General features: G+C 31.5%; 2 protein-coding genes across 8 annotated transcripts in view; one reads left to right on the top strand and one right to left on the bottom strand.

The window, feature by feature from the left end:
- Window positions 1-234: 234 nt before the first annotated feature.
- Window positions 235-24,606, bottom strand: LOC132695573 (uncharacterized). 7 transcript variants are annotated; one of them, XM_060659890.1, is made up of 16 exons: window positions 20,627-20,904; window positions 17,505-18,076; window positions 16,101-16,308; window positions 14,787-16,044; window positions 14,519-14,738; window positions 12,046-14,328; window positions 10,782-10,938; window positions 10,654-10,726; window positions 10,422-10,580; window positions 8,088-8,180; window positions 7,478-8,030; window positions 7,228-7,422; window positions 4,103-4,981; window positions 1,495-1,638; window positions 1,161-1,289; window positions 235-1,101 (listed from the first exon to the last, which is right to left on the bottom strand). In XM_060659890.1, the coding sequence occupies exons 1-15, from the start codon at window positions 20,656-20,658 to the stop codon at window positions 1,174-1,176; spliced, it is 6,942 nt and encodes a 2,313-aa protein (XP_060515873.1). In that variant the 5' UTR covers window positions 20,659-20,904; the 3' UTR covers window positions 235-1,101; window positions 1,161-1,173. The 7 variants fall into 7 exon arrangements, with proteins under 7 accessions (XP_060515873.1, XP_060515876.1, XP_060515875.1 ...); XM_060659893.1 differs by adding an exon at window positions 1,362-1,408 and having other exon boundaries at window positions 235-1,289; XM_060659892.1 differs by lacking the exon at window positions 20,627-20,904 and adding an exon at window positions 24,194-24,606 and having other exon boundaries at window positions 235-1,289.
- The window catches only part of LOC132695574 (dynein beta chain, ciliary), a 42,492-nt gene continuing 40,634 nt past the window's right edge, over window positions 24,601-26,458 (top strand). Inside the window, exon 1 of the mRNA XM_060659897.1 lies at window positions 24,601-24,620. The gene's annotated coding sequence lies outside the window, so the exon portion shown is untranslated. The remainder of the gene's footprint in view (window positions 24,621-26,458) is intronic.

Raw genomic sequence — 26,458 nt, forward strand, 5'->3', positions numbered from 1 at the left:
AACTGCTTCTGTATTTACAATTACTGTTACCTATTATTTACTATTTGTAATAATATTCTTTCAAATAAAAAAATTCAAATGACTGCGCTCCCACCATAACGTCAACGAATTCCTCATTGAAGTTTAGTATTTCAACAAAAGTGAATGAACTCGGATAACTGGTTTTGAATTTGTGGTTTTCTCGTAACGCTGGAGTATAGTAAATACCACGCATTTTACAACCATTTATTTTTCCAATGGTACATATTATTAGGGAACAAGATAAAATAATAATTTTACAATATGTCGCCCGAAATACAAGTAGAGGCTAAATAACATTGAGAATTTGAGCGTTAAACAAAAATCTCCCTTTTTAGAATGTTTTTTTTTATATTTATGCAAACAAAATTATGTTGAATGTCAACAACAATCAATCTAAACCATACACGTTATTTACAATCAGTCTAAGTTGATGATTGATAATAATACTATTTTATACAACATTTATACAGAGTTGCTTTAACATACGCGTATAATAAATCTATCTATCAAATATAAACACTAGTATATTAAAGGAAATTATTTAGTGAGCAACAATCGAGAAAGTAGCATCAGCTAAATAATTTTTTAAGTGGGTAAAATGACGAGCAATTGATAGATGTAATTTATTTGAAAAATAAATATAGAATATTTAGAGCGCTTGGATCACAGTTAATTCTGCATAATTTCAACATTTTAAGATTTTATTTAACGTCACTTGTAAAATAAAACAATTTTTAAAATAAATTATTTATAAAACTTACAAATTAATCTTCGATGATTTCCAAATGACATATATTACAATAAATTAATATAAATTAACAAATATCATTTTTTGAACAGTAAAGGATATACCTTCTAACACAGAAATGATCTTCTAGTTTGTACTTTAAACTTAGGTACATACATACATATAACACAATAATAATATACACTTCTCAAAATTTTGCTTATGAATATTTGGAATAAACCAAACATCGTTTAAAAAGTCCAAGCTTGAAGAAATATTGCTTCATAAAAAGTGAAATTAAAGAGTACCACAAATTAAGCTAGTATTGAGTTTTTATATCATAACATCCGATCCTAAAATATCATGACACTTCGTTTCGTTCCTATACGATAATACTAATACTAAAATCTACCTGGATTATTCTTTCAACTGTAAAAATTTTCCCGCTGTTGATAAAGAGGAAGAGGTGCAACAGGTGACGAGTCCTCATCTTCCGTACTTATTGGCTGTTTCATAAGAGGTAGTTTTTCGAGGGTTTTGGCTAAAATCGGACAAAAGTAATCAGAATGTGCCAAATTATTAACCATTTAATAGATTAGTGCAAAAAACAAACCTAAAACAGCAACATCAACTAAGCACTACTATCTGCGTCAGTAAATCCTACAAAATAAAAACAACAACATAATAAACAGAATTAGAACACCAACGTGCATTTAGGTTCACAACGAGCAAGTCGTATGACTTACCTGCCACAGCTTTACTTATTTCCATCACTTGTTTAGCGAGAATTTGATTAAGCTGCAATAAATGTTCTCTCTGCTTCTTTTCCTCTACGATATTTGAGCTTGAAGCCGTTTTGCTAATAGGACTTGGTTTTTTGCTTCTATCATCTGGAGCAATAACAAACGTTTGATGATGGATTTGGTATTTATAGTCTATTCGTTACAAAGAGAGTGCATCAAACTATGTAAACACGCAGACCCAACAACACTGCGAAGTGAAGAAGTTGCTAAAGTCTGTTTTTAAATTATGCCTAGCCAATTTAAGAGAAAAAGAGCAAAGTGAATAGTTGACACTTTAGAAGTGAAGATGAATTCTTAAATGAGGATTTAGTCACGACGCAAATTAAAAAAGCATTAACTTTATCGTAAACAACACATCTACTGACTTAAAAGATATTGGATTTAAAGGAAAAATTATAAAGAAAGAACTATTAGCTATAATGAATTTACACAAACATTTGTAAAAAAAAGAATTTTTGGTACAAAGGAAGATGTCAAGTCCAGTAGACACGATGCAATTTCTACTTGATGGTAGACAGTGTGTCTTTTTAAATGTTGCTACTTTTTAGCTTTGCTGGCGTTAAATGGATAAACTTCATGCAAAAATGTTTTTACCAATCCGATATATATTAATAATATTTATTTATGTGTTTTCTAAAACTAATTTCTGTGCAATTCACTTACATTTAGAGCTAAGTTAGGTTACGTATTGAAATACAGTTTTTTTTTTAAACAAATTGTTCTTTCGTGTTTCGTGTAATGTTATCTGCCAAATTCTATAATTTTTATTAACCACAAATGTTAAATTTAAATTCATTTTACTTGCTAAAATAAAATTTTGTTTAATTTTTCAAAAAAACTTCCACAGCCTAATCTAATGCTTTTTACAACAGTAAAGGATGAACTGTCATACCATTTACAATTTTTAATTCATCATGTATAATTTCTAGATTTATTTCTTTTAACTTTGAGGGTTCAATTACTTTTTACAAAACTTCTGGATTCCTCCTGCGTCGGTTTTTGCTTAGTCGAAATTACTGACGTTTCGCCAATCATCCTGTTGGCTTCTTCAGAGCTTGACAGTCAACGGGTGATTGGCGAAACGTCAGCAATTTCGACTAAGCAAAAACCGACGCAGGAGGAATCCAGAAGTTTTGTAAAAAGCAAAATTTTGTTTAATTGAATTTATAGATACTCTATTATTACTAAATTTAATATTTTATATATTAATAATGATGCTATGTAGAAATGTAATATAATAGAACGTAATAAATTGTTACTTTTTACTAAAATTCCTAGGACGGTCTGCTCGGCAGCAAGATGGATAAGTTCAGAGAAGCGTAAATATTCATATTTTAAGTTGACTTAAAGTTAAGTTTAAATGACTAACGCAGCGGTCATTTTGGGAATAACTTTTGAACTATAAAACAGGAGTGGTTACCTGTTGTCTTACACCGTTTGAAAAGCGAAAAACCTCTTTGCTTACTTTTGTATAAATAAAAATTGACTTGCCGTAATAATAAATACTATGGTTTTGATAATGCAGCTTTCATTTTTACAAGTTCCTACTTTTTTATTATAAAATTGAATCGAATTGAATTTATTTCTAATAACAATAATTACAACATAATATTCCGCAACACACGGTGTATGTTTGCAATTAACACGGTGGTGAAAAAATTTCTGCAAATTCCTAGATCTAACAGGTTACAAAACAATACGAAAAATGGCTGAATCTTCTATTATATACCACTATATATTGCTCAAAATTATTATTTGTTTTAAATATTTAAGGATTATTAACTATAAGAGATACAAAAGCAACGAGTTTTAAAAAATGTGTAACATAACAGGCAGGGAGTTATTTAATAATTTATTAGCCATTGCTAAAGTTTGTTTTTATTTTATTATACTTTATTTTTATTTTACTTTATTATACTTGAGCATCATTAAATAAATAAATATATATATATATATATATATATATATATATATATATATATATATATATATATATATATATATATATATATATATATATATATATATATATATATATATATATATATATATATATATATATATATATATATATATATATATATATATATATATATATATATATATATATATATATATATATATATATATATATATATATATATATATATATATATATATATACTAGATACAATAGCAATGGCTTAGCATGAATTTTAAACATCTACGGCATTTTTTAACGTGTTTATATAAGATTATTAAAAACAAAGACTCTACTAAGAGAAAGATCGTGTTTCAAAAACATTTACTTTATATACAACAAACTACACTTTCCTTGATAAGTAAACAATTGTGTGTAATCTAAATTTTATTTTTACTTATTAACTTGATAACCAAAACTAACACCTAATTTTATTTTGAATAATTGGGAATTCTTTTCACTTTTGATTAATAAAGTCATATTATTATTGTTGTTTGACGCCGTTTCCCTTTGATACTTTTATTATTACTAAAGGTTTTGTTGCTCTCTCTTTCAAACTAAATAGAGTATAAATTGAATTCAAGCCCTTACCGGTTGCCGTAGTAATGGTGCTACTGATGATCGTTGTATCCGACAGCATTTTTTTAATTGACTCCACTTTTTTCATACGGCGTTCTTGTTCTTCCGCCGAGGGCTGAGGTAGCTGTTCAGGTATATATCGCTCCGGAATTACAATTTTATTAGGCGTACTTAGAATGCTATCTATCGTATTTTCGTTATATTTCAGTTCTTTATTGCTTAAAGTCGATCGGACGATATCTGGCGCGTCGATACGCTGGCGCAAAGCCCTTTCGATGTCCAAATCGTCCCTAGCCCTTCTACTTTCTAGGCTACCAAATGGAGCTAACTGATCATGAGGGGTGGTGTAATGGCGGCGTTTTTCCCTCGGAACCGCCCTACGTTGCGGTACGCTACCCTTTTTTGACATTTCCGTGATGATTTGCTTGGCAGCTTCGCTTTTAAAAACTGGCGAAAGCTCGGAAGTTTTTTGCTTTTGGGATTTCGAAGGTGTGGGCAGCGAATGGTGGTCGTAAAAATAATTTTGAGCCTGACTGGGGATTAGTTTGGTCAACAAGTTGTCGTCTTCTTCTGCGAGAATGTCGCATTTTTCGGTGAATGTTTTTTCTCGATCCCTTTGTCTACGTTCCGATTCTCGTTTTACTATACGCACGGTTTTAATTTCAGGACGTTCGAGCATATTGGAAGAAAGTAAGGTGTCGTCGTTACCCAACTCAGCGGCCTTTTGGCTGGGGTCTACGTATTCGGCACTGCCGTCCGTTGATTTTGTATTTGTATTTATATATAACGGCTTTGTAGGTGTGCTCGCATAGTTATAACAACTGTGATCTATGTTACTCATGGTGTCCAGATCTGTTTCTCTCCATACGGACACTGGTTTTTTTTTAGAATCTAAAATTTCGAAAACACAATAATTAACCGCTTTATTTAACCTCCACAGGCTGGTCGTAATTAGGATGTTTTAACAGGAAGAACCTATTTCCTAGATAAAGCAAAATCCACATAGATCGATTTTTGAGAAACATTTAATGATTGAAACCAATCAAGACATAGGGCGTTTTTCAATTTTCGGCCCTTTTGAAAATTGCCCGTAACTTTTTTATTTACAAACACTTTGGATTCGGATAAAAATAATATTAGGGCATTTTTATAAGGCAAATGCAATGGCACACGCAGATTTTTTCTACAGTTCTCCGTTTTCTCATAAATAAATACAACTTTTTTACTACATATGGCAATCATAGTTAGCTATGTTAGTATTTATGTATACTATGATAAAATAATTTAATAATTACTGGAACTTTATAAAAGATGGCCAATTTAAAATAACAATAAGAACTATATAAACTAACTAAGAACCATTTAATATTTTAATTTCAGATCTTATTTTTAAAATTTTATTTTAATGTTTTTGATTATTTAGAAAACAAAATTGTAATTATTCGCTATTCACTAACTGTATAGGATTGGGAGCGGCTTCCTTAAACTCTACTTTGGTTTTAAAATTTCTGTCTTTAAATATAAGATGTTTAAATATCGCCCCTAAAAAAAATCTAGAGGAGTTAAATCACACGATCTCGCAGGTGACATTATTGTCCAAACTCTTTATTTAGAAGTTCACATACAATCCCTGCGTTGTGAGCTGGGCAACCTTCTTGCTGATAATAGATACTCCTTCCGGGAATTAATGGCACATCTTTCAAAAATGCACCAACACAAAATTCGGTTGGTAGTGAAGATATCACCCTGGGGTGTTTCTCGAAAATCCCTGTACCAACTTGTAAAATCTTGGTTTATATCTACATTTTTTTTGCAAAAATGCACGAAAATCTTGTTTCGCTTATGGCTTCAACAAAAGAGAGAGAAGTACCATTGTTAGCACCGAGTAATTATCAATATTTGGACACTATTGTATGCTAAAATAAACAACAACTCTGATAAAGGAGGGCTACAGAATCACCACGTGCCTTGAACAGTATGGCGTCGTCTAGTCCCGTTTTCCAAAACCCGAATCATTAATTTACTAATAGTCTAAATCTAACATCAGGAGTGGGATTGAGCCCGTGTTCTGATTAACCTCGTGTGGAGTGCCTTTATTGTTTTAAAATAAAAAAAATACCGAAAACAATACTTCGGTGGTCAGAGACCAGATTTCTGGATTTACCTGACGAAATGTTATGGTCTACACAATAAAGGTAATACAAAAATTTGTTAATAGGAAAAGTTCAGACAAAAGTTATATAACATAGGATACCTATAACTATTCTGACTTCAAAATATTATTATATATTATTATTTTGTGATTTAGTTGGTCTCATGATTATGAAAATTGATAATTTCGAAGTTTATTCGGTATAATTTAAAAAACATTTTTTTAATCTCTTTTCATTTTATCTGTTTTTTTTTTAATTTTATTTATCACGTCAACGAATACTATACCAAAATATTGAAAATTTAATGAAAACTTGTAAAAATATAATGTCAAAATTATAAAGATTGCTAGGATGCACAATTCAAAATAATTTACAGGGCGGGTCAAAAAAGCGTATAAAACATACATTTTTTTTAAATCGAACACCCTATGTTTCAATTTTCATTTTCTATATTTTAATTTTTCTAAAAAATACTAGTATTCTAGTATAAGTTGTAGGTTTTTGAAACATCTTTCCTAAAAAATATTAATATGTGTGTGTGATTTAAGAAAATACAGATTTTTCAATTTAAAATGATCCAAATATATTCGTTTATTTCGACCACCCTGGAGCATCTAATTCCGTTGCATATATCGTTTACGTCATCTGTGAAGAAAACTAATAACTGACATGGCGCTATCTTCATTTTTTGCAAGTCTGAAAGCTTAAATTAAAAATAAATAAATAAAATATTGCAATTATTAGGTTTAGGTATGTATTATTTTTAATAAAAAAGTTGAAGGATTTTAAAACAAAGTCAAAACTAAATTTAAATGTAGAGGGTTCTATTTAAAAAAAATGTATTTTGTAGATCGTTGTATTCGAAATAAAATTTGCTAAGTAATATTTTTTATAATACAAAAAAGGTTGAAAATGATTTCGTCGAAATCACACTCTGTATTGATTTGATTAATCTGTCGCAAGAGGCATTAATTAAAAACTTACAGTTAAACTGATTTGTCGTAAATGAATGTTGCTTCATCTGATGCAAATGAGGACTGTTGGATTTATCCGTTAGCTGACGCACTTGCAAGCGAAGCTCTTCCCTTTGCTTTTGAAGATCGCCAATTTTCTTCTGCACTCTTTCCAAATCAGTTTCAAACGCCACGTTGCTATCTGTCATGTATGGCAGGCTATCTCCTACAATACAAATGAGTATTTTTGGAATGAACATAAAAGTTGTTAGCCAGTGTACCTGGATGGGAAAAATGTGGGGAAGTTCTTGGCTGCTTGGAAACCTGAAACTTTTGCTTCAGTATAAGCAACTCTTGTTCCAATCGGGCGTTCCCTGCAACAGTCTCTTCAAGCTTCTTCGAATTTTGCGCGAGCATAAAATGAACCCGACTTAGTTCGTTTTCCAGTGCCATTTGTTGCCGTCTGGCTTGTTCTATTTCTTCCGGATTATTAAAACCCTTTACTAATCTACACCTTAAACCGCCCAAAGCTCTCTCGATATCTTCCTTGTCTCTCTGTAGATTATGCAAATTACGCGATTCCTCTTGAATCAAGCTATCGAGCTGATAAAGCTGCTTCACTTTCGCTTGAAGTTGAGCCTGACTAGTTTCCAATCTCTCCCACTCTCGTTTTTCTTCGGCAAGTAAACGTTCTTCCTGCACGTGTTGATTAAACTCTATCCTATCACGTATATGTCTTGCTGTTTCGTTACTTTGTTCCATTGGAATGCGATAGAGCGAACCCAATTTCACCATATTGTCGACCAAATTAACCAACGGCTTTCCTTTTTCATACTACAAAGTGATTCCACTATATTTATGCTTGATACGTAAGAAATTAACCATTAATACCTGCTTTTCTAGTTCTATTAAATTTTGCTTAATGCGCTCTAATTTTTGCAAATTTTCCATTCGTTTGTTTTGATCCTTGTTATGCATATTTACCTATGAACAAATATAGCGTGTGAAATAAAGCACCGACTCAATTGCGACATGCTCGGGATGTGCAATTTTTCGATGTTTCTGATTACGATGTCAAATTTCGAAAAATCCCTTTACGTTTCCGATAAACCAAGGAATTTTGAAAATGTAAATGTTGCGTTAGACAACCATAATGCTTAATAGGGTGAATAAAAATAATACGCGTCTCATTAAATCCACAACAACTTAATAATAATAATAATAATTAAAGGTTTATTAACACAAAAAGTTGCAATAAATAAATGAAATTCAACAATGGTGTTGATTACAGCTTCCTACAAGAACAAATCTCTGCACTCTACAAGTTCAAAACGACATTAGAAAAAAATGTTTCAACAATTAATTCTATTGGATTAGGGAGATATGGCGTTTACAAAATGGCAGAAAAATAAATTTTATTTTAAAAAACGAAAATAAAGTATTACTATTTGAAAAACACACTTTCTGCGTTTTTTTTTTTAAATGAGTGGATAAGATTATTTTTCCTAACTAAATTTAATGCAATGCAATGGCATAAAAAATATTTTTTATATTATATTTGGAAACTTCTTTTCCCCTGTTTTTGTTTCAAATGCATAAGGAGTAAAAAAAAATTATTACATAAAATAAATCTAGCTGAAGGCGTTCCTTATTATTACTGTATTTGGCATTTATAATTTTTTGCTTTACTGCTCATTTAGTGTGAACACTAAATACGACTAATTAAATTTATCATTTAAATGTTTAAAAATAAAAATCTTTATTAATAAAATGTAATTGTATAAAAAATAATGAATAACTGTTGGAACAAAAAACAACTGTTTGACAGCACCCAGCAAAATTATTTATCTAAAATATCATTGTCAATAACAAAAATGCAGAAAACGTATTTGTATTTTTATAACACTAATAATAGTATAGTTTATTGCATCCTGTATGTAGAAGAGAGGCAGAAAAATATAAAGAACTAATGATATTAAAAACAGATAAGTACAGTATTAATTTATGAAACTTAAAATTAATGAAATTATTGATAATAGTGAAACAAATGCGTCTTTATTTGGAAAGTGTAAGTTTTATTAAAAAAAAGAAACAAAAAAATTTCTAAATAAAATCAAAAATGAAAAATTATATATTTTTAAATACCATTGTCATTAAAAAAAATGCAGAAAATATGTTTTTATAATAGCAATAACACAATAGTTTGTTGCACCCTGTATAAATCTGCAGAAGGGCGGCAGGAAAAAATAAAGTAAAAAGGATCTTAATAACGGAACAATACAGTATTAATTGACGAAAATTAAAGTTGATAATATTAATGATAGTAGTGAAACAAACATGTAAGTTTTATGAAAAAATTTCTAGAGACAGAAAAGTTTGCAAAATTGCACTCTGTATAAATAAGCAGAAGAGAGGGAAGAAAAAATAAAGAAAGAATGATATTAATATTGGAAAAGTACTGTATTAATTTACGAAAATTAAAATCAATGATATTAATGATAACAGTGAAACAAAAGTGGCTTTATTTGGAAAGTTGAAAAAATTGCAAAAGTTTCTAAAAGAAAAAAATAATAAAAAAACTGCACCCTGTATAAATAAGCAGAACGGAGGGAAAAATAAAGAAAAAATGATATTAATAACGGATAATACTCTACTAATTTACGAAAATTAAAATTAATAATATTATTGATAATAGTGAAACAAACGTGCCTATATCAGTTTTATGAAAAAAAAGGAGATAAAAAAGCTTCGAAATAAAATGAAAAATAGCAATAAATATATATTTTTATGTCATTGTAATCAATAACATTAGATTAAAAAGTTCCATTCCATATTACTTTAAATTGTATCGATAAATAATTGTCAGTCAAATATATTGAGGCAATTTAGACCCTTAAGATACGACTTTTAAAACTTCTGTATACTATCAATTCACGGTCCATACATACTGTCGCAATAATTTAGCAGTGACAAAAAAAAAGATTCATATACCATTTTCATTTTCTTAATAATATTTGAAAAAAAAATTCTCAGTATATCAAAAAATAAGTGGGATTTAACAAATTTCGCACCTGAATCCTTCAAACGCCTCAAAAACATCGACAACTGCCTATATACATTAATTTAGCCCCTCCCATTTGTTAAAATATGTTAGCATATTATTATCATTATCAATGTGTTTACCATACGGGTTAGTGTTATTGAGGTACAGATAGATAGTCAAACCTGTAGTGTCTCAATTTCATTGTAACAAGACTCGATAGCCTGAAAAGTTTGAGCTTGCTGTCTACGCAATTGTATTAACAATAAAACTAACTCCTCGTGTGTTCTACCAAGTAGTTCCCCAGCTGTCACATTCATTTTATTTTTATTTGTTGTCAAATCCTTAAAATAATAAAAAACATGTCCAAACTGATAAAGAAATAGCTAAATTGTTTCGTTAATACCAGATACATACGTTTTCGGACACTCTCGAATCTTCCCCACTGATACCATAGAATTTTGAAGAGTGGTTCAACCTTGAAGAGACGCTGGAACCGAAATTTCGACAATAGGAACCTTACGAGGTATTTCCCATTAACTTACCTGTATTTATTGAAACATTGATCTAGCTCAGTTATAGAACGAGCCTGGGGATTTTGAAAATTTAGCTCCCATTGTCTCTTGGCAGATGCAGCTCTGGGAAACGTATCTCTGTGCGATATGGAGGCTGCTCTTGTATTAATGGATATCGATCCAGAAGCTATAAGGAACTTGTGGTCAGCTCACTTGCAACAATTAATACTAAATATATTTTTTTTAGTTAAACCAAAACTGGTCAGTTAGTGATAAAACATTCAAATTCAAAAAACTTCTTTAGTTTTCACTAATTTGATCACATGTATATCATAAAATTAAATATATTATATAATATATTATAATATTATAATTTAAATTCAAACTCCGCCATTGTTAATTACATCGGTGAAAAATTGCACATTTCAGTGGTTAACTTAAATTTTAGATTAACTTCGGAAAAATTGGACAAAAATCATCTCTATTTTTTTCCGGTATTGTAGGATTGTACACCCTATATACCTTTTTTTTCAATACTATCAATCAACACAAACAAAACCACCATCATGTCTCAGCCACCATATTATATCTGGTAGGGATTACTTTGAAGAGGACAACATTAATTTTGATAAATAAATAAATACAGTATAACGCTAAGACATGTAAATATTTTATATAAAATATATAATTTATATAACCTTTGTTTGTATTTTGTATTGTTGATAGAAATCCACCTAAACCTAAACCAAAGAACGATTCAGGCATTATATACACAGTAAACGGCTAAAATATTGAACAAATCCATTTAAAAATTAGGTATTGGATTTCAAGAAAAATTATTATTATATTTGAATATATTTTCGAAATTTTTAAAATACTTTCAAAACGATTTAACCTCAACTGAGAACAAAATTCACGTAAATAAATAAAATCGAATTTCGAAAAATAAGCAATTTAAAAATAACGCCGACGTTTTAAATGTGATTTTCACAATGATTGTAATTTTCTGGAATGTGTTATTATCACATTGTAGCCATTGTCAGTTATTAATTAATTATAGCAAGTGGGTAATGCCAAGGTCTTTGGTGGTAAATGCTTATTTCATCGATTGATTGAATTTGATGCACCTTTCATTGCGTAAAGCGATGTTTTATAAACTTACATAAAATTTTGCCCATTTATTTATATTATTACATTTACGAAAATAAATTTTTGATTGTTTTAGCCTCAATGTCGCATAAAAAGTTCGATACAAATTTTAATATATACTGTACAATATGAAAATAGTTTATACCTGTTTGCTCTGAGTTGCCATTCTCTCCCATTTCGCAAGTACCTTCACCTAAATCCCCCACCGCGTTCCCTGGAGACACCTGCGTGGCCTTACCTTCAATCTGATCATCAGATGGCGCGCTAGACAACAAGTCCCACTGCCTCAAAGTCTCTCTGTCGATCAAAAAACTTCCTTTCTTCTTTAGTTCGGTTTTGTTGTTTCTCGTTTGCTTCTTACTAGTCGATCCTCTATGAGCTTTGTCTTGTTTGAAGAGGATGTCATTCACGTAAGTTACGTCCCTAGATATTCCGCGGGTACTTTTTTTGTGCTCAGTTTCCGTGTCTACGTCTATGGAATCGAGATCGTCCATAGATTTAGTATGCCTCTGACTTACTAGCCTCAACCTTTCGCGCCAAACACGATCTTCTTCCCAAACATAACTGTCTTGCGATACCACTGGAGCACTGGGGTCAGTTTCAGAAGTAGCGGTTTCATTTAAAACGTTCTCCAAGAGACCTTCTAATGAATAGGACTTACGCACGCTGGCTTCAATTAGTTCAAATTTGTTTCCCTTCCTATGAGGGTAGAAGTTTCTTTCTTCGGGAAGCATGCTTATCGTCGGAGAGTTTGCTTGCTTCTGCCTTTTCAAAGTATCAGACTCGTACAAGTTTTTTTTGTCAATATTATCGGATTTATCCGTCAAATTGAGAAACTCTGCGGACACCGAGCGAGCTTCCGCAGCCAAAGTCTCAGAATGATCTTCTGGCACATTACACTGTTCGGTATCATTGCATTTGATAGGGTTTATAATATGGCTAATATCCCTTTTGCTCCCGTTCACACTTTCCCTTTGATTATTTAAAGTAAATGCGGAAGCACAATCAAAAGCGGACGAATTGCCTGAAATATCGGAATAATAGTAGGGTGCTATTTGAAAATGTTGAATATTCAAATGTTTGTCATTATTATTAACGGGAGTCGATCTATTTGAGTTAACTAGTAAACTGCAAACTTCTGCTGATATAGATGATGCGCTTGCCGGCCTATTTACTACGAGAGATTCGTCAGCCCCAGCAACTGAAATGGCAGCTTTTTTGATGTCACTATTGCTTCCTTGGCATACATGCTTGGCTAGGACAAAATTTTCATAAGCATGCCTCATGCCATGCTTGGTATCATCGAGCTGTTGGGAGTTATCCATTTTAAGGCTAGTGTCGGATAAACAAATATTGTTTATACCCACTAAGTCAATTTGCGATGAAGAGTCCATCGAAATTGACATTTTACTACCTCTGGCCGATTCGCATGTCAGAGACTGGTTGCTAGAAATATCAGACTTGCAGTCTTTGTTATCAGTTTGTCTGCTCTTGGGGTAATATTGCTCAGGGCTATGACACGTTCCTAGATTCATTTCGCTTTCCCCTTGAGTTTTCCTGATGTCTTTACCTGAAAGGTATTCGTCATCGTCTGGTGGTGGGGAGGACGTAGGTATAGGTGGAGGCGACACTAATTCACTATCTGAGCTATCCTGTAATTCTGTAGCAGCCTTACTGGCGCCAAGGTAATAAGAGGCAGGTCTAAAAGTATCTGATAAACTAAATCTCGGTTGGTTTTGATTATCAAATGAATCCAAATCTTTAGAAGCTTCATCATCAGCATCTGAGCTGTCTGACTTGGTGCTCTTATTTGACGTTTCTTTAGGGGAAATGATAATATCGGGCAAGTCGTCACCTGTAGCGTTTTGATTTTTGGAAACTCTGAGTTCCATATAAACAGGTTCAAGGTTTTCCTCTCCAAAACAAACAATTTCATACTGCTGCTGCTCATTTGAGTCTAACGGGCTGGTGGATGTAACAAAAAGATTATTTATGCTTTGGGTCATTTCCACGTAATGATTTTCATCCGGCTCGTTGAATATGACTGTAACGTCGCTATTCGTGTCACTTTTTTGCTGCAGAATACTGGACTTAGGGGACATCGGCATATAATTCTCTTCAAATTCGAATTTCGTGTCTTCAAAGCTATATTCACTCGTTGGACTTTGAAATTCAGACAGAATAGCTTTCACCAAAGCGCCATTGCTACTAATTTCAGTGAGATGCGGACTGTCTCTATCAATACTTTCATTAAATTTAGGTGCATGCTTTGATTCTGGCTCAGAAGATTGTGCAGGCACATCAGGTTCTCTAGGAGCGGTGGTAAGACTGGCATGTGCATGTGTAAGTGAATCAGAGTTATTCAGAAATGTGTCCACGGTCCATCCTGCCTGTGAGTGCATACTTGTCTTGCTTCTCTCCCCATTCTCTGAACCCATAAAAAATTTACATCAAGATAGAAGTTTTCAGAAAATAATTAATTTGTTAGTAAGAGATGCGAAGGTTACTTAAAAATGTTAGTCACAGAAAGATAAGACTTAAAATAATCCAGGCAGGAAGGACCTATACAGACTACCCCCAAAGACCTTTCACCAAATAAAATGCGGTTAAATACACACCTTCGTCATCGGAGGAGTAACTGTTGTACTGCACCAAATGGTGGGCAGGTTTTCTGCTATTTAAATTAGGCCTCTTCTGTTTCTTTTCAATACTGTGGTGACTGCCTTCGGCCATGTAGCTCTGTTCTTTTGTCGCCCTGTGCCCTTGCACTTTCCTGTTCAGGGGTGATTGCAACATTCTTTGCTTCCATTCCAGAAGTCTCTTCATCGATTCTTCTCTCTAAAATCGGAGGAAACGATATAAAAGAAAACAAATTATAACCACTACCTTTCTTTCTCCTTCTATGCTCAGCATTTTTTCTTCCAGCATTGAATCTTCGTGAGCTTGGGCTAGTCTAGCACTGGCGGATCTAATGAACTGCTCTTGATTTGGACTCAGAAAATTATGGTGGCAGTGTTGCTCCATCTTCACTGAAAAGTCACCCCTGTAAGATCCATCATCAATATCATGAGAACAGAGAAGCGTGCCATCACTGAGAACGCTGCGGCTTTGAGCGGGTTGAGGATTGTATCTGAGATCATGTGGAGCAGAAAGGTTATTAGGAGAATTCATATTATAACGTTCTTCATGCCTCTGCTGGTGCGGGTCTATAGGTTGGTATTTGATAGGCAACTTCTGAAGATATTGCGCTGACTTGCGCATATTTTCAGCATATCGTTCTTGACTGTAGAAGTAATTATCACTGTCGTTCTTGCTCGGATTAGATTGTCTGGAAGGTTGAGTAAATTCGTTACACACGTGCGAATTTTTTTCATCTGAATACATATTAATATCTAGACTTGACTTAGGCCTCGCTTGTATTAGTGCCACAGGACTTTCATCACATTCATTTTGATTCCCCTTATATTCTAGAAAATCGGCACTGTGAGGCCTGGATATGGGAAGACCAGCAGCTTTTACTTTCTGCGGATCGTAGCGAAAAATTTCTCTCTGTTTAAACTCGCTGTGCGGAGCATATCCTTTGTAAACACAGTTTGCATTCGGCGGATACCCTTTCCTAAGAACATCGTTGGCAACAACAGGACTCAACGGTCTTTTATACATAGCTTGTTCAGAGTAGATATCTTCATAATCGATTGGGTTGCGAGATCTCATAAATTTAGACCTGCCATATGAGTCTGGAGTTCTCCTATCAACATTTTGAGGAAGACTTGGACGTTCATTATATATATGAACACATTCTGGCTGAGCAATTTGTTGATGGGAATGTAATTGCTTGTCGTAAACGAAGAGTGGTGATTTAGCAATAGCTCTCGTTCCATGTTGCAAACCGAAAGTGTCTGAATCAGGTGTAGGAGAACTAAAGCCATCTGTTAATCTACGAGGTTTGGGAGGAGCATTGACGTACAGTGGCTGATTGTACTGACTGAGTTCTTGTTGACTAGAATTACTCAAATCGGTCATGTTACTAGAGGTATGGGTGTGAAGGGAACCTCTATTCCCGTTATTAGGCTTATTAACATAAACAGCATGGGGGTTTGTTTGCTTGCCCGCTGTTTGCGAGTCTCTGCATTGGTCCACGTCACTAAAATTTAAAAATAATTTAATTCAAGGCAATTTTGCTCTATTATGATTACATACGTATTACTTTGGAGGTTGCAGGCTAAATTTAATACGTGAATCCATCGTAGCATCAGCTCTTGTGAATCAGCCGCTAATATGTAAGTTCTCATATTAACGTGTTCACACTTAAAAGCAAACTTTTTGTTGACTTTATCTTCTGGGCCACATATAGATACTTTATATGAGGGAAGTAAGATAGAACCAAGTAGTTTATCTTCAGAAGAACCTATAACATAATTTTAATTAACGATGTTTTAATGGAAAAAGAAATATATAGTAACGAACAAACTGAGTTCGCCACATTTGACTAGCCGTATAAGGTAAGATAAATACATCAATACATATACAAACAAATTAAGAAATGTCACCCAACCCAACCCAATCAAATATTATTTTGTATTTTCATCTAATAGTAATAATTTTTATTTAGCAAAGTGCGTTCTCTTAAAGATATTTTTGTTATGATTTTATTTTTCAAAATTATCAAAGAACAGATATGAAAAGGAAAAATCAATATACTGTATTTTTCAAAATATTCTCTACAAGATTCTGAGCTGCTTGATCTTATGCCTTTTTTTGTGGAATAAATATTTTTGTTTCTGTAGCGTACTTTGTTAATTTATATTTAATCTTACCGTTGTTTTCAATGCAAACATTCTTTATTAACATTTTTAGAAAACGAAATCCTTTTATTGTTAAAACCTTTTTTTTTATTTGTTTGACTTTTGCAGCAGAGACTTTTTAAAAAATTTTAAATTGTGTAGTTTATATTTTTCAATGGTCAATATTGAAATTTTCGCAAATTATACTGCCCCAATTTATTAAGGATAATGTGTTTTAAAGGTTTCCATGGACGTTGCTTCAAAATTCTTTTAAATTACCTCCAAATTAATATACGTTTCTTTTAAGGAAAAGGTTATAGAGCATACTTCATAGTTTTGAAAATGGTCATTAATAATTTTATACTCCAACGATACTTTTAAAATTGAAAACAAATGAAAAATCCTGAAGTTCATGGTGTGGACAGTGATGTTCTGTTAAGCAACATACGCGAAGTTGAAGTGTATTATGTTAAACTTCTGTCTGTCTGTTATTTTACACATAATTAATAAATTATGTTAAATTATCTTGCATTTGCGTGCTACATAACATGACTTTTGACTTATTGACATATTGACATATTTTCAACATCTCTAGGAATATTGTATGTAAATAGTTACAATCGAAAGATGTATATAACGCACCATCTAACCTTATTCTATAACACTTCAGTGAAGTGATAATGAAGACATAAACCGTCATAGCATGGAATCGAGGACTGAACGGACTATAAAACGGCTAATTATTTAAGAACGGCCAATGTAAATCAAGTCATTACCATTTTAAATATAAATTACTTAGGTCATAAATTTTAAAATTTACCTTTATAGTAAAATAAGCAATATTCGGACAGCACAAACCAGCGTTTTTTCCATAGCATAAGCCCTTCAGAGCCTTGTTTATGTAACCATCCTTGCATAGTCACGCGAGCATCTGGTGGTCTTCTAGCTGATGGACTCCTCAGCTGTTTCTTCTCCCCTTCTTTAACTTTCTGTTTAGAAGCCCTTGAGGTGCTCTCTTTCGCGTTTTCTTTCTGCTCCACCTGTTTCTGTGCAGGAGTTGGCTCTTTATTTGTAGCAGGAGTAAAGGGCTGGTTATTTGTCCAAGGTACGTGCCGGTGAATGTGAACTGAACTATCACCTTGCTGCGCAGCATATTGCGGGTAGTACTGGAAGTGTCTATGTGCAGTAGCGTGGAGCATTTGTTGACCTGGAGATATGTTTAGAAGAAACGGAGGCTGAGGTTGATGCTGATGACTCTTTGGATAATAATGTGGGAGAGTAGTATTGGGTTGATAAACCTGTTGAGGTATGGTAGATCCGAGAGTTGGTTGTTGCCGGTTGTTATTGTCTGGGGGCTGTTTCGCATCTTTTTCCATTTTGTTCGGGTCAAACCTACAAACGAAAGTGAAATAAGGGTTTAAAAAATGGTTTTACTTAATAAGGACTGTCGTGGTTAAGAAGAATTAAGCTTTCTAATTAAGCACACTAGCTTCTTCCCAGCAGTGCTACCGACATACTAGGAAGCAATTCGAAATCATGACGGCCATTAAGCTAGAGTGAAATTGTGCCTTCATCTTTGAAAGAACAGGACTGTAGAAACAAAAATAAAATAAAGAAAGCTCATTCACAGAAACGTCTTTTTTGAATAGTTTTAAGTACTGTAGAAAAATTCAAAGCAATTAAAACATTTGGCGGTCCAGTTAATATACCTATACAGTGTGGTACAAGAAAATGTACATAAATAAAGAAAAAGTATGTCTTGTATTGGTAAAAACACTTTCCATGACTTATCAATCCAGAAGTACACATAAAACTCTTCAATCGTTGGTAAAAATAAAGGAAAAATCTGAAATTATATTTGCAGTGAATATTATAATTTAAAAAAATAACAAAAAGTTTATTGAACGTGGTAACATCGTCATTTTAGTTGAAAAAATTGCTTTATTCACAGAAAAATATTTATAGAGTAATTTTTGAATTTTGAATGTGCTTCATTTGCATTTTTTTGATTCACTTATTTATTTAAAAAAAAAATGCCATAAACATTGTTGCACGTGTTTTACTTTTCAGTTCAAATTTTAAGTTTTCATTAATTCAATTCATCAAAAAATTGAAGAAATCTATTTTTTAATAAATATTTAATAATTTGGTTATAAATATCCTTATCGCGTTCCAATTATATCTAGCAAGTCAATAATAATTATTGTAAGAATGATCCGATAGATTTAACTAACTTTTGAAATCACTATGAAGCGTTATGAAGCAGTGGCCAATTAAAGCGTAATTAAAATCACTCTGAAATTTAACTAATAATTAACTTAAGTGCCGTTTTAACTATAATTATTAAATTGTTTTTATACCAAAGATCGGAAGATCAAAAATTAAGAGAATTCGAAAATTCCAGAAAAATGGCTTCTATATTATTCTTAGCACAATTATTAACTCGTGGCCAATAATTCAAAAGAGAGTTCCAAGTTAAATACTCAAAAATATTTATAGGTGTATCTTAAAATATAAATATATACTAAATATTGAAATTTTTATTTACAAAATTGAGAGAAATTTTTTATGGACAGTAAGTACTAAATATATTGCTAATAAGGTTTTATATTATCTCTATATATATAGAGTGTTTCAAAACGAATCGGCCATAGAAGACTAGCATGTTCTTCGTATCAAAATATTTCGGATATAGAGGGTGATAAAAGTAATTTTATTTTATCCTATTTTATTACTTAGGTTTACGCATTTAAAAATATATAGATGCACAAAAATTCGCATTTGGAGGATGGGAAATTAAATGGTGTAGTAATCAGTTTTTTCTGTTCAGTAAACAATTGAAATCATAGAAGGTATAGTATGTTCTACCTATGTTCAAAACAAAACGAAAATCCTAGTTTTGTTAAGAAAATATTATTTACTGACGAGGTATTTTTAATTTTCATAAAAGACATTCGTGTGAATTAAACAGTCCTCATTTGATATGGGCAAGAAATTTCCAGCAAAAATTAAAAATAAACGTAAATAATGATGTTCTATGACCGTTTGAATTACCCTTCATATATTTGATGAGAGACTGTGACTTATTTTTTGCGCTAATTGTAAGAAATTATCTTAATTTAAACTTTCCTTAAAGATGGATTGACAGAAACAGTCCTCTTCTTGCGAATTTCAATCCAAGGAATTTTTATTTTTGGGGCTATATTAAATTATTGATTTAAAAAGACCCAATAAACAATAGCGAGGAACTTTGGCATTAAATTCAGGACGCTGTTATTGAGTTCCGAATAAAAAACTCATTTTTTATTCCTTCATTAATTACAAAATGTATCGAAGTACATGATGGATAAGTAAAACATCTACTTTTTTGTTTTTTTGGATTTTTGTAATAATTATTAAGTTAGTTAATTAAATAAAATTTTATTTGATCACAATTATGTTTAAGAAATTTTTCCTTATCTTCCTTCCTTTCTTTTCTATTATTCATTCGCAACTATTAGTGAGGTCATTCAAAAGTAATAATAAAGAAAAAAAATTTAAAGTAATTTTTAAAGAAAATATGTATCTTTTTTACTTAGAAAATACCAAAAAATAGCCCTGACTTATCAAAAAAAATATGACGGTATTTTTGCAAAAAAGTTTGTGCAGCTTTCGATATCTAGTTATTACAAAACTAATTAGGCCCAGATGCGAAATTTTGTGGCTACGTTTTTCAAATTGTGAACGAAAGTAAAAAAAAAAATCACCATGTATCGCGGTATACAAAGAATATGTTGGTATTCTATGTTGTGAAATAGTTTGAGGAGGAATCCAGAAGTTTTTTATATAGTATATTTGTTATCTCTTAAACTGTCCTGTACTACAAAGCTCAAGTCAGATTCTACATTCAATAATTTAAAGGTCTACATATTCAACGACTAATATTGATGCAAAAAATAGTACCAATCCCAAAGATGCCACAAACAGGAGAACATCGCTGAATTTTTTTTAATATACGCACGAAAACGCGTTTATTGTGTTGCAAATCTAGGTCACCATTTTTCGTTCTTTTAGGGGAAGCAGTGTTTTCTCGATTAAATATTTGCCCTTAATGCGACTCTTAGGTACATGGTTCGTATGGGAATGTCTAAATTCTTATTCTCACTAATTAATACTCGATACGCACGAAATGGATGGCATAATACCGACGCCAACGTCAAAAAGACGTCGGTATGGTTAGGAACGCGAGGCGAACTGAAAAGTGGTCTTCATTTCGTTTAGACGCCGGCGTCGCGACGCGAATAGGATGTTGCATATTCTACGTACACCGTGGGACACGGAAATCGTTTAATGGAGTCCTTGGTGTTTGTCTTTTTGCGCCTTTAAATACTTAAATAATCATAATAATAATATACTTTGGTTTTGAACACGGTATTGGTAAATGATAAGAAAATTTGGGTATGATCTTTGATAATAAACTTAGATTTCGTACACAGACTTCCAAAGTTCTCCATATTAAACTCGCAATATTTATAAAAGTAAAATAAGTTAAAAAAAACTATCCGTGAAGCACGGGTTCCGAGTGATCTCAATGACTAACTTTGCCTAAATATAAATTACAAAAAGTATAGAACAGAAATTTCACGATTTATACGGCATTTTGCTAGTTTTCTTCACAAACTATGAAGCTGAAACTCACATATTTGTTACATATTTTGTATACATCTTTAAATACCATTTGAAGAACATTTTTTACAGAAAAATGATTAAAAATAAATTAGAATTAAGAAGATCAAGCTTAATTTTTATATGGATTCAAACTGAAAAAAGCAAAGGCATGCATTTTTTGTCAATATTTTATAAAATTTCAAATAAATTTTTAATTATTGCTATTTCAACGGGTAAATTAAGAAGTAATTTTTGAACTAAAATTGAAGTGTTTTGGCTAGCTATTTTACCTTTAATAGTAATATTGTGACTTTTCTTGACATTTTAGTTTCTGATTGACTTTAATATCGTAATTTTTTTAGCAAATATTTACATTACAAGAATGTCCTACAAACTGAAGGACGCTAAATAGGCCGCCCTAGAAAATAGAAGGTAATTCCACTAGTCGTTAGTTTTTTTTATATTTTAATTTTTCATTTATCTGACTACATAAACTAGCTTAATAATAATTAAATCTTAATCCTTATTTAGGTTACATACACTGTAACTAGTTAATATTATTCCCTTTTTCTTTGTTTGCGTGGATACTCTTATTTTTAATACATTTAGAGTTAATTTATATGTTTTCTAAATTGTTTTAAACTCATTATTGATTAAGATGATTTGTAGTAAATATTTCCATATTATGCTCTCTTTTTTGTAACATTTGAATGAAAAATAAACCTCATCATTATTATATTTAAGACCTGTCAAAAATTATAATTTAGTTAATAACGTTTTATTTCTTATTCTAGTTAGTAATAAATACATTAGCAATTTAGTTTTGGTCCAAGATTTATTCTCCACAACAAAGTTTTTGGTTAAAGTTGACAGAATACTTTTGTTTGGACACAGAATTTTTTTTTAATTAAAACATCAGTTGGCACCTAGATTTTATAATTTATGAATATTCCATCTAGGCCTGCCCTTTTTGTGGGTCAAAAGGTGAATGTCTCTCATATTGGAAAAAAATGACTTGTTGAATTCGTCTAAACTTTCACTACGAAATACTTAAAATTAAGAAGACTATGATGAAAAGCTTCTTCTTATTACACTGCTTAATCAGTATCCTCAGATTAGTCACACGCTTTTAAATATTTAAAAAATAAATTTTATGGAAAAATACATGGAGAATTAACAATTATTCTTTAGGTGATATTATCGTTATGTGTCTTTTTCTTTTTTGTTTTATGCTAGATATATATTTGTGTATGCAGATATTTTTGCACTGTAAAATGGAACAAAGGTGGTTTTATTGTAATTTTTTATTTTAATTTATGATTTTATATCAATGGATTAAATTCAGAAGTAATTTTCGAACCAAAATTTGAAACACTGTGTGAAGTGAAGTGAAGACTTTTTTTTGACATTTTAGTTTTTGGCTCAATCTAATACCTTTTTTTTCTTCAAATATCTACATACTACATAAAAGTCGTGCTTGATGTTTATTTTCGGCATTCGTAAATACAAAAGTGAACTGAAGGAAGTTAATTATGAAAATTAGAAGGAAATTACGTTTACTTCCTTTCATAACATTTGTATTAACTTAGGATCCTTCCTATTTTTTAATAACATTTAATTTAATAAATTAACACTATTCCAATGTTCATTGACATAAAACATTTACTGAGTTTCTAAACATTCGCTCTTAACAACAATAATATTTTAATATTTCTCACTCGTAATACCAAATTATAAAAAATGTAACTAGTTGATATTAAACAAAGAAACAAACCAAAACTAACTATTCTTAGTTTTAATAAATTGTTGTGCAAGGCGCTAATTTACATCTTTTCAAATCATTTTTGTTTAATATGACTTGTAATCTTTGTATTGTATTGTATTACTTATTCTGGGGAATAATATGACAATATTCTCCCTGAAGTTTTTTGTACCAAAGAAGTCGCAATAAATTCCTAAGTTCCTACAATTTTCTAGTAAGCAATGGTTTTTTTTTTAATATTAATAGCTGCAAAGACAACTTTATTCTGTGGTAACTTGTACTGAAACTGGGAAAAATATTTTCTTGGTTACCTACTACAGTTTTCATGTTTTGTCGATCGAAATCGTTGGTGATTATTTACCAGCCCCTACAGAATGCACTTCCCCTATTTCTTTAGTGTAGGTCAAGCGAAACTTGATTCAAAACCAGTTTAATTCCACTCCCTTTTCCTCAACTTTAAAATATTTTTTAAGGCTTTTGATTTACACTACTTTTAGCAGTATTATATTTAATTTAGTGCCACTGTTAAAAGGGACAATTGACCGGGTGTTTTTTTTGTTATCATAAAACCCAATAACCTAATGTATAATTAATAATTAAGCGCTACAACTGATAGGAGTGTAACAACAATATTAAAAGGCGCGAAGCATGTGGAATTAAATATGCCGATAACTTCGTCAGACGTTGACGTACAACGTATCGGTCTACTGCTGGTTTACCATATTATGGCTACGGTTTTGCTAATCTATTTATAAGCGTACATAATTTTACACTCATCGTACACAATATTCGATTATAAAGATTTATTTTAAAATTTCGCTAACACAGTAGAAGCCTAGGTAAAGTTCATTAACATGTAAGATTTCTAATATTCGGTATTGACACAAGATAAAATCGTATTTAAGTTTGTGTTGAAAACCCCACAACTTTTAACTTACATTCGCATACGTTAGTCTCGAATAGTCACTATTTAATGTTCATTCATAAAATGAATTCGCTGCCAATACACACAAATTCTATTTTGGAATCGAGGTAGCTCCAAAATTAACTTTAGGTCATGGCCAAGTCCCATTTCCAATTATTATCAATATCGTATTTACCTTTAACATAAAAGATAAGATATCCGTTAGGTAGGTAGTCCGTAGATCAAAGTAGACGTTGTGAAATCATAGGTGTGTATCAACCCAACTGAGGAGAACCACAGACGGCGGCAATGCGAACTTCAATTTTTAAAAGTGCACATTTTTAAACGAACGATTTATTTATGGAAATACGTTTAACGGCTTCGTCGATTTCTTTGCCTTCTTATATAAAGAATCCATCCGATTGAAAGCACACATGACCGATACAGCACAGCACAACTCTTCACAGTACCAGAGGAAACTCTAGCCACAAAAACTCGCGGAGGAAATCTTTAAAAACACAATAGATGTAACGTAAAAAACAGTTATATCTCGATTTGGTTTCGATGAACATAAACGCAAGAAGTAAGGCCAAGTCTAACAGTGGAGAGGGAATGTTGAACAGGTAGGCATTCCATCCCCCCCTCCCTCCTTCGTTACTTTCTCGGTTCGCTCGGCAGTCCAAGCACATTTGTCATGTAACGTTTTAGCAACAATGTTTTTCCGATTGTAAGTCGTTACGTGACTATTTACGTATTCCATTGTTGATAATTAATATGCTGCTACATCCTTTTCTGCGATTTGATTCAAACCCAGAAACATAGTTATGTTTGTTTGGTTGGTATTTGCTGCCTTTGGCTGCATTGTTCGAGGAACCATTGCTTGACTACTGGAGGAAAAAACCCGGTGGGACAACAATGACACTAACAGAACATTATATGTTAATTAGCCAAGTAATATACAGAGTGTATCAGTCAATAGGTTTTTTAAAATAAGCAATAAAAGTGCAAACAAGTTAACATTTTTTCTAAAAAGCCAAAAAAAAAAAAATATTCGCAAAGTTCAACATTACTATGATTTATATCAGTAGTTTTGGAGTTGTACTACAATAGAAGTACTTTTACTAGTAAAATAATAAGTGAAAAGGAGTTATAATTAGTTAAAAAAATAGAAAAATATAGGAGTACATTTACAGTAAGAAAAACTATCCTGATATTGCTCAACTCTAGTGGTGACTCAAGCGAAAAACCCGGTGGGTCAACAAGATACTCACAGAACATCCAAAACATTTACTGTTAAATTAGTTAAGAAATATAGAGAGTGCATCAAAATATTTTAGCAGGACTGATGCCGGTCGATATAATTGTTAAAATAAACAACAAAAGTTCATGTAGACACACAGTATTCAGCGAAAGTCTACGCACGTAAACAATTTTTCTAAAAAGCCAAGAAAATAAAATACTCGAAAAGTTCAACATTGTTATGATTTAATGGTATCAAACACGAATACTTTTTTGGACACTCCTAAATTATTACAAATACACTCATATAAACTTATTACTTTTGAATTGCTGATGTAGGCTTTGACAAAAAAAGCATATATTCTAAAATGTAGTAGTTTTGGAGTTGTACTACAATTGAAGTACTTTTACTAGTAAAAAAATAAGTGAAAAGGAGTTATAATTAGTTAAAAAAAAAATAGAAAAAATATAGGAGAAGATTTACAGTAAGAAATACTATCCTGATATTGCTCAACTCTAGTAGTGACTCAAGGGAAAATTAATCAATCATTTGCAAATAGCGTAGAAAAGCTATAGCTAGAAAAAAAAACGCTAATTAGTAAAATTAATAGATGAAAAACATAATTTTGCAAAATTGTGAAATAAGGTAATATTAACTGATGAAAGCACGTTTAACGTGTGTAAATCGGATGGAATCAGAAACGTGTGGAAAAAAACAGGACATACATTAAATCCTAAAAACATAATTAAGACTGTTAAGTAAGGAGATGAAATCATGGTGGTATGGAATCAGGTGTTGGTAAAAGTGGATAAACATCTGTACCAGCAAGACAACGACAACAAGCAGTAAAAACAAATTAAGGGAAGTTTTATACGAAGAATGGGAAAAAAATAGGACAAGAAATAACACAAAAGTCTATGCCAAGACGTCTTAAAGTTGTCATAATTTTAAAAGGTTACCCAACAGAATAGTATACTGGTTTTATTATATTAATAATTTTTAAATTTTTTGTTCTTTGTATATACCCAACATTTTTTAGTTCCAAATGTTTATATATTTGTTTCATAATTTGGAATAATTTAATGGTTTTCAGAAAAACGTTTAAATATATAAATTTTAAAAGCTTCAAGATTTTCAAAAACGAATGGAATTTTGCTTTTAATAAAACGATGATAATTTTGTTAAACAGAGTCATATCCAAAAATGAATCAAAATAAACAT

The sequence above is a fragment of the Cylas formicarius genome, unplaced genomic scaffold (genome assembly GCF_029955315.1).
Source record: "Cylas formicarius isolate icCylForm1 unplaced genomic scaffold, icCylForm1.1 PGA_scaffold_12__32_contigs__length_19106922, whole genome shotgun sequence".
NCBI lineage: Eukaryota > Metazoa > Arthropoda > Insecta > Coleoptera > Brentidae > Cylas > Cylas formicarius.